The 9,090-nt window shown below is 40.0% G+C and overlaps 1 protein-coding gene across 1 annotated transcript; it reads right to left on the minus strand.

Moving 5' to 3' along the window:
* Window positions 1-1,049: 1,049 nt before the first annotated feature.
* LOC141640436 (uncharacterized) lies at window positions 1,050-3,203 on the minus strand. The gene is made up of 2 exons (XM_074449239.1): window positions 1,695-3,203; window positions 1,050-1,628 (listed from the first exon to the last, which is right to left on the minus strand). Exons 1-2 carry the CDS (start codon window positions 3,201-3,203, stop codon window positions 1,050-1,052), a joined length of 2,088 nt encoding a protein of 695 aa, XP_074305340.1.
* Between the last annotated feature and the right edge of the window lie 5,887 nt (window positions 3,204-9,090).

A 9,090-nucleotide genomic window follows, 5' to 3' on the forward strand; every position in this document is an offset into this window, starting at 1 on the left:
GGTAAGGTAGTTAACTCCCATGTATGATTTTCATCCAGAGCCTGTAACTCCTTATTCATGGCTTCTACCCATCTACTATCTTGTTTAGCTTGAGAAAAAGAGACTGGTTCAGGTTCATTGATAACATTTACCAAGGATTGAATATATTCTGAAGAAAAATCAACCAAATCAGTAAAGAGTGTTGCACAGACAGCATTGGATCTATGCTTTATCCGAGGTGTATTAGTAGGCAATTTATGAGACACCTGATAACCAGTTAGTCTGCTGGATAATTGCTTGGGTCTTGTAGACTGTCTAATAGTCTGATGACCAGTATTATGAGGATGACTGTTGATGAGTTGGCCCTGTCCCTGATTCATTGCTGGGCCCTGTCCCTGATTCACTGCTGGGTGCTCAGGTGCTGTAGTAGCCTCAGTGTTAGCATCAGGAATAGGCATTGATGTACTCTCTGGATTACCAGATTCTGGGATATTAACTGCTGGATGTTGTACTGACACATCAGGGGTATTAACCACTGTATCTTTAGCTGATACATAGACATCATCTACTGTATCATGAAACAAATCCACCATCTCTTCTGGACTGACAGTGGCAGTGATTTGCTGTTTAAAGGGAAAGATTTCCTCTTGAAATATCACATCTCTTGCTGTAAAAGTAATGTGTTGCTGCAGGTCATATAAAGTGTACCCCTTTTGTCCATAGGGGTACCCTATAAACAAACATTTTCTTGCTTTGACTGCAAATTTATCTCTACCAGTGTTTGATCTGGCTATTGGTGCATAACATTGACAGCCAAAAATCCTGAGCTCATCATATGTAGGTTTCCTTTTAAATAAACACTCATAAGGTGTGTTCCAATCCAGAATAGCAGTTGGCATCTTATTAATGAGATATGTTGCAGTCATAACACTATCTCCCCAAAACTTGATGGGTAAATTAGCATGAGTCCTCAAAGCCCTTGCAGTTTCTATTAAATGTCTGTGTTTTCTCTCCACTCTGCCATTCTGTTGTGGCCTACCCACAATGCTCCTTTGATGCACAATGCCATGTTACTGAAATAAATGAAGGCAATAATCTTGGAAAAATTCTGTGCCATTATCACTTCTAAAAGTTTTAATCTTGGAATTAAACTGAGTAGCAACATAAGCTATAAAATTCTTCAATAAATCTGGGACTTGATATTTATTTTGAAACAAATATACCCATGTGACCCTGGAATGATCATCTAGTATAGTCAAAAAGTATTTGGCACCTGTTCTGCTGGCAGTCCTATATGGACCCCATGGATCCAAATGGACCAGCTCAAAAAGATTGGCAGCATGAGAAGAGCTTCTTTGAAAAGACTGAACATGAAATTTAGACAAAATACAAGTCTCACAAACCAACTGTTGATTAGTAGAAATATCCATTACATGCTTAAGTTTGTCTAGAGAACTGTGACCAAGCCTTGAATGTAATAGAGGTACAGTACAAGCTTTATTACAAACATTGGAAGAAGAAATATGTTGCACTTCAGTAATTGACTGAGCATGACAAGACCCTTGCTCTTTATTCTTCAAAAGTGGTTCAAACCAGTACAAGCCCCTTCTCTTCTCAGCTAATGCCAAAGGAACCTTACTGGAAAGGTCCTGGAAAGCACAATACTTATTAGTGAATAAGACAACCATAGGTAAATCTTATATCAACCTACTGACTGATAGTAAGTTTTGTTTGAAATCTGGTACAATTAGCACATTCTTCAACTTAATTTCCTTGGTAAGATCAATATTCCCAATCTTATGAACTAATTTAATAGTTCCATATGGTAAACCAATCATGATGGGTTTACTTAGTAATTTGATATTATATAACATCTCTTCTGAAGAGGTCATGTGGTCAGATGCTCCTGTATCAACTATCCAAGACATCTGACCATAAGTGTGAGCAACAGTACAAGCCTGTGAATACAGATCTGTACCTGCAAAATTGACTGATGAGGAAGCTCCTGCAGAATTAGCCTTGTCAGATAAAGCTTTATAGACCTGTTGCATTACATTCTGCATAATGCCATTCATCACAGCAGAATCCACACCTTGCACCTGAGATGTCCCCACAGCTGCAGGAGGAACAACATTCTGATCTGCAACATTAACTTCAAGAGGATTATCGGGAAAATGTATAGAATCCACATTATTGACATTCCTATGATAAACATTTCCTCTACCACCAGAATTATAGTGCCTGCCCCTTCCTCTTGCAAATCCACCATTGTTGCCTTTGGTTCTTTGAAAACAACTGTATGGAGGATGTCCTTTCTTACCACAGTGCTCACAAGGATTGTACTGAAAGCAACTAGACAAATTGTGTCCTCCTTTTTTACAGTGTGTACAAAACTTTACTTCCTTTTCAGCAACTCCTTCCACCTTCTGTCTCTTCCAATCACCCTGTGTGACTGCAGAGGACCTTGCAGATGCAAAGGCAGTTGCCTCAGCATTAATACTAGCAACTTCAGAAATTTCACGATGCTTTTCTATTTTTTGCAGAAGACCTAATGCCTTGTTCAAAGGTGGCAAGGGTTCCATGGATAAAACAGTTGTTCTAACAGTATCAAATCCCTTGTTTAACCCCATTAAGAAATGAATCAGCTTAGAATTTGTCTCCCTATCAACAATTCTCTTAAGCAACTGACAAGAACAAGCATCAAGAGCACCACAAGAACAATATGGTATAGGATCTATTGCATCTAGATCTTCCCAGGCAGTCTTTAATTTGCTGTAATACTCAATGAGACTCGAATTATCTTGTGAAATCTGACATAAATCCTTTTTCAGTTGATAAATCTCAATACCGTTAGTCTGACCATATCTTTCCAAGATTTCACTCCACAGTTCTTTAGCATTACTTGCATATTTCACAGTTTCAGCAATAGTAGACTCCATTGAATTTGTAATCCAACGCCTAACTAACAGATCACACCTATTCCAGTGATGATATTTCTTATCTTTCTTATCAGTGATCCTAAGAGATCCATCAATGAATCCTTCCTTGTTTTTAGCAAGCAATGCCTGATACACTTCACGTTTCCATTGCAAGAAATGTTCACCATTAAATTTTGTCTCAGTTAGACGTAAACTAGGTTGATCAGAATTAGAAATATACAGCGGATCATCAAATACTTCATAAGATGCAGGAATGTCAGAGGAAGAAGAAACAGTTTCAGGCATGTTTGCAGATTAAAGGAAATCAAACAAGGAAGATAACAGCGAGAGAAGGAGAAGAAAAACGACGGAATTAGTAGAAAAAATGAAGAAGAATCAAAGAATTCACACCAAAAATGGAGAAATCCTGAACAGAGAACAATTGCGGAAGCGAAATACAGCTCAAGATCGTCACGAGCACGATGATACCATGTGAAGAACACAGAACTTCACCATTGTTGATGTGTAAAGCTTAATATTGAGAGAGAGTTTGTTATAGAGAGAAGTAATATTGTTATAGAGAGATAAAGAGAATATACAAAAGTAAGTTGAGTTAGTTACATATTTTCTATTTATAGTTATAATCTAACTAACTATCTAAGGTCAAACTGTTGACCATCTTATATTGTCACAGGTACCATAAGTGAATTTAGGCCAAGAAAATGGAGGATACTCCTCCAGCTTTCAAATTGATTAGCCTTTATAGCAGTACTCCAGATGGTGTCATTCTTAACAGTATAAGCACCATTCCAGAGAGCCCACAAAGACTCTGTGTTTGGTGTAGCATTCTTAACAGTATAAGCACCACTATTCAGTTGTCTTGATTAATTTTTAGATTAACTTTTTTCTCAAACTAAAATACAATTCAAGGAGGAAAAATATGAAAATTAAATTATTGAAATATTAATCTATAAGTAATTAATATGGTAAAAAGTAAAAAAATCTATACATACCGCAGAATGCGCGGGATCTATACTAATAAATAAATAACTAGATATATCAAACGAGAATCATAGCATAATTACTATGAGTCTATGTAGATTGTAGAGTGAATATTGTCTGACCAGCAATATATGACATGGAACTCGTCCTACTCAAGACCATTTTACATTTAAGTCTTACTCCCTCCGTCTCGAGACACGATTTAAACCGTGACCTCAAGGTTATTTGTTTACCTATTCTATTTTAGAATGTTTCGTTCATTTATTTACCTTTTTATATTAGGTAGGTTTTTTATGGTCTAGTTTACTTGTCAATTTGTTAGCCACTAACATTCAACCTAGAATCCTAGATGGTCCTCTCCTCTTTCTTTGATAATTGTGTCAAAACTAAAAGTAATTAAACAAATGTCCGGAATGAAACGAGACCGCTTTATATTTAGGGATTTAGGCTTATTAGACGAGAGAAGTAGTAAATAGTATTCCCTTCATTCATCTCCAAAATTTCAAATAAATCATTTTATTTTTTGATATTATTCATGAGAGAGAAGATCTCCGATATTCCTTACTTTATATAAGAAAAAAAAATATTTATGCGTGACTTGTTTAATTCGTCTTTTTGTTGCCTTTGCTGAAAATGCCTTGACTACCTGTGTTTCTGCAAAGGGGCAATTCCTCGTAAGCAAAGCTTATGACCTTATAAGACCTCACTATCCCAAGGTTAGATGGGCTAAGGCTGTATGGAATCCTAATGTAATTCCTAAGCACAGTTTTATAACCACGCTAGCTACTCAAAGTAAACTCCCTAAAAGAATTCAATCCCTGAATCTTTATTATTCACTGCAAACAATATTTATAGTACAATAAGGAGCCTAACTAACCTAGTCAAACACAACGTCATCAATGAGAGGAAATAGGAGTTAGACTAATTCTATGCTAAGAATCAGGAAGACACACTAACTACTCCTAAGTTAGAGGACTAACTATACATGAAAATAGGAAGAGATAATAACAAGAATATTGACATATTCTATTACACCCCCTCAGTCGAAGCGGGAGGTGGATGGACGCTGAGACTGGAGCGAAAATCGTCGAAGAGAATCTTAGGCAATCTTTTAGTGAAAATATCAGCATACTGGTAACGAGATGGGACATGACGAATCTGAACTTGACCTAGCGCCACCTTTTCACGGAAAAAATGTATATCGATTTCAATATGTTTAGTGCGCTGATGATTGACGGGATTTTCGGACATGTAAATTGCAGAGACATTGTCACAGTAAACCATGGTGGCTTTCTGAACTGGACAATGAAGCTCTAATAACAGGTTGCGGAACCAACAAGTTTCTGCAACGACATTAGCTACACCGCGATATTCGGCCTCTGCACTGGAGCGCGAGATTGTAGCTTGCCGTTTGGAAGACCATGATATTAGATTATCACCAATATAAACACAGTACCCGGATGTGGACCGACGCGTATCGGGGCAGCCACTCCAATCCGCATCGGTGTAAGCAACCAAAGAAGAAGAGTTGGATACGGAGATATGCAAACCGTGTGTTGGTGTGCCCAGTAAATATCGAATGATCCGTTTCAATGCACCAAAGTGGGCGTCCCGAAGGGCGTGCATATACAAGCACACTTGTTGCACTGCATAAGAAATATCGGGACGGGTAAAAGTTAAATATTGAAGGGCCCCGGCGAGACTGCGGTACAAAGACGGGTCTGAGATAGGACCACCAGATGAGGCAGAAAGTTTAGCTTTTGTATCCACTAGAGTTTGGGTTGGTTTGCACGACTGCATATTAGCACGGCCTATTATTTCCTCAGTATATTTCTTTTGATGAAGAAAAAGTCCATGTTTGTTCCTGATGGCCGAAATTCCAAGGAAGTAATTAAGTGGACCAAAGTTCGTCATTGCAAATTCAGATCGAAGCAGAGCCATGATATCTTTCCGAAGAGCATCGTTGCTTGTGATTAGGATTATGTCATCAACATATAATAGAATATAAGCCATGTTGGTACCATCAGCATAAATAAAAAGAGAATTGACACACTTACTATTAATAAAACCAAGACTGGTGACATATGTACCGAACCGATGATACCACGCCCGTGGCACTTGTTTGAGACCGTATAAAGATTTTTTTAAGAGACAAACATGATTGGGACAGGTCTGATCTCGGAACCCAGGTGGCTGGTGCATGTATACGGTCTCAGCAAGATTGTAACACCCCCATACTCCGAGTGCCTTACCAGGACCACTCAGGTATGAAGACATCACCATCTCGGTTGCCCGAGGCATGATAATCAAATAGACAAAACAGAAACAACATTTATTATAAATACTTTAATGAATGAATACAATCCTCGAAACCAAACTGATAGGTACGATACATTATTCAAACTAACTGTTCTCAACTGAAATAGAAATAAAAGCTAAACTACAGCGGAAGACTCTATCGTCATGTCGTGGCCATCCCAGCTATCCCCGTATCATCTCTATACCTGCTCAATATCTGCTCACCATCCCCGAATGGATCACCGCAGGTTTTACAAAACAACACCGGGGTCAGTACTAATCACACAATCCAAAATAGATAACAACAACAAGACAAACAGACAATTTGACCGAATCATCACACACACACAACCACATCCAACCAACGTCTCAATCATCGATCGTCCTTTGGACCAGCCCCGCGATGGGGGACCGCAGCCGTACCCACCTAAGCCCCGCTCATCGTACGAGCGATAACCCTGCTCATTAATGTGCACATCCCTTCTGTGGCGGGTTCCACAGAAGGCGAAACTAGGGCGTGAGATCACTCCCGCAAGTGACCCCACTCAGCCGAGAACGCATCTCGAGAGCCATCAACGAACACAACCACAATCACAATCACAAATACAATCATCATATCAATCAACTAACTAAGCACATCACCAATATCCCATTATGGGACTAATACCGAGTAGAAATCCTACCGGAAAGCACAACACGCAGACGGTATCTACAAATTTTGTCTCAAAACGCCTCTTCTACGAATTCTCCTCCTAACATATAACACATAAAGACCACTATTCAAATACTACTCATAACAATCCCCAAATCCCAAATTAGGGTTTCATCAATCTTAACCAAACGGTATATAAATTATATTAAAAGCTTACCCTCGACGCAAGGAATCCAACGACACAAACTACGATGCAATCCGACCGTCTGAACTCCGGGAATTGTCAAGAACGCGATTAGGAAGAAGACAAGTTGCTTTCTCTCTTAAACAGGTTTTAGGTTTTGTAAAAAGTGATTTAGAATAAAGACGAATTGATTTAAATACCTTAATCGCGTAATTAACAAAACCCGAGAAAACTCCCCCGATAAACCGGACACTCGATCGAGTACCCAAGGTACTCGATCGAGTACCCCCCTACTCGATCGAGTGCCCCAGCTACTCGATCGAGTGCCCAACAGTCGAAACTATTTTATTTCGCAACATACCCTTACTCGACAGAGTAAGGGCTACTCGATAGAGTACCCCAAGACATATAAATACGGAGTATTACGGTCTTCCCTCCTTAAAAGGAACTTCGTCCCCGAAGTTCAAACCACTACCAAACAAAGGTACCCCCATGAGCTTCCCGACTCGAAGGTCCAAAAATAAACACAACGTAAAACATGCTACTAACCCACTTATCCCGACAAACATACCGACACAACATAAACAAGAGGGTGTAAAAACTCTTAAAAACTCTCGCGATCACCTCCTACCCCCCTAAAAGAAACAAGGTTACGTCCTCGTAACCATACATACCTGATCAAAAAGGAAAGGGTAACGCTCTTTCATGATATCCTCCGCCTCCCATGTAGCTTCCTCCGTCTCATGGTTAGACCAAAGGATCTTAAGCAAAACTGTCTCACCACTCCTGGTCTTTCTAACTTTTCGGTCTAGGATCTGCTTAGGCACCTCAAGGTACGATAAAGACTCATCCAGCTCTAAGCTCTCTGCCTCCAACACATGCGACGGGTCACTCACATACTTCCGCAGCTGCGATACATGAAACACATTATGCACTCTCTCCAAAGCGGCAGAGGTAAAGCCAAACGATAAGCCACTTCCCCAACTCGCTCTAAGATCTCATAAGGCCCTATAAACTTCTGACTTAGCTTGCCTTTCTTCCCAAATCTCATAACTCCACGCATAGGGGACACTTTCAGAAGAACCTTGTCCCCAACCTGAAACTCTATGTCCCGACGATGTAGATCTGCATAACTCTTCTGTCGATCCTGAGCTGCTCTCATCCGTTCCCCGATCATCTTAACTGTTCCACCATCTCATGTACCATCTCTGGTCCTAAAACCTTTGCCTCAAAGACTATCGTCCCAACAGATTGGACTCCTACATCTCCTCCCATACAAAGCCTCAAACGGTGCCATACCTATACTAGTGTGATAGCTGTTGTTGTAAGAAAACTCTATTAAATCCAACCTCTGCTCCCAGCTACCACCAAAATCCATCACACAAGCTCGCAACATATCCTCAAGAGTCTTGATTGTTCTCTCAGTCTGCCCATCTCCGTCGCAGGATGAAATGTACTCATCTTCAAAGTCGTTCCCAACGATTCCTGCAACTCCTTCCAAAACCTCGATATAAACCTCGCATCTCTGTCAGACACTATGTCCTTAGGGACTCCATGTAACTTAAGCACGTTCTTTCGATAGGCCATAGCCAGTTGTGCCTTAGTCCATGTATCTTTCATTGGAACAAAGTGAGCTGACTTGGTCAATCGATCCACTATCACCCAAATCATATTGTTACCTTGTTGACTCTTAGGTAAACCCACAATAAAATCCATGGAAATGGATTCCCACTTCCATTCAGGCACCTCCAAGGACTGAACCTTACCTTGTGGTCTTCTCTGTTCCCCTTTAACTCTCTGGCATGTCAAACAACGGGACACAAACTCAGCTGTCTCTTTCTTCATTCCAGGCCACCAAAACGTTTTCTTCAGATCTTTGTAAAGCTTGTCTCCACCTGGATGAACTGAATATGGTGTGCAATGCGCTTCTGTCATGATTGTCTTTTTTAACTCCTCATCATTAGGAACACACCACCTACCATCGAATCTCAAACTACCATCTGTATGTATCGAAAACCGGGACACTCGTCCCTTTTCTACTCCACTCTCCACTCCAC

The sequence above is a fragment of the Silene latifolia genome, unplaced genomic scaffold (genome assembly GCF_048544455.1).
Source record: "Silene latifolia isolate original U9 population unplaced genomic scaffold, ASM4854445v1 scaffold_79, whole genome shotgun sequence".
NCBI classification, from domain to species: Eukaryota; Viridiplantae; Streptophyta; class Magnoliopsida; order Caryophyllales; family Caryophyllaceae; genus Silene; species Silene latifolia.

Bases quoted from the DNA above. Each gene is read 5' to 3' on its own strand.
- LOC141640436 (XM_074449239.1), bottom strand. From the start codon at position 3,203: ATGCCTGAAACTGTTTCTTCTTCCTCTGACATTCCTGCATCTTATGAA. The intron at 1,629-1,694 runs GTCAGTAGGTTG...TGTGCTTTCCAG, and splicing joins TCAAACAAAACTTACTATCA to GACCTTTCCAGTAAGGTTCC.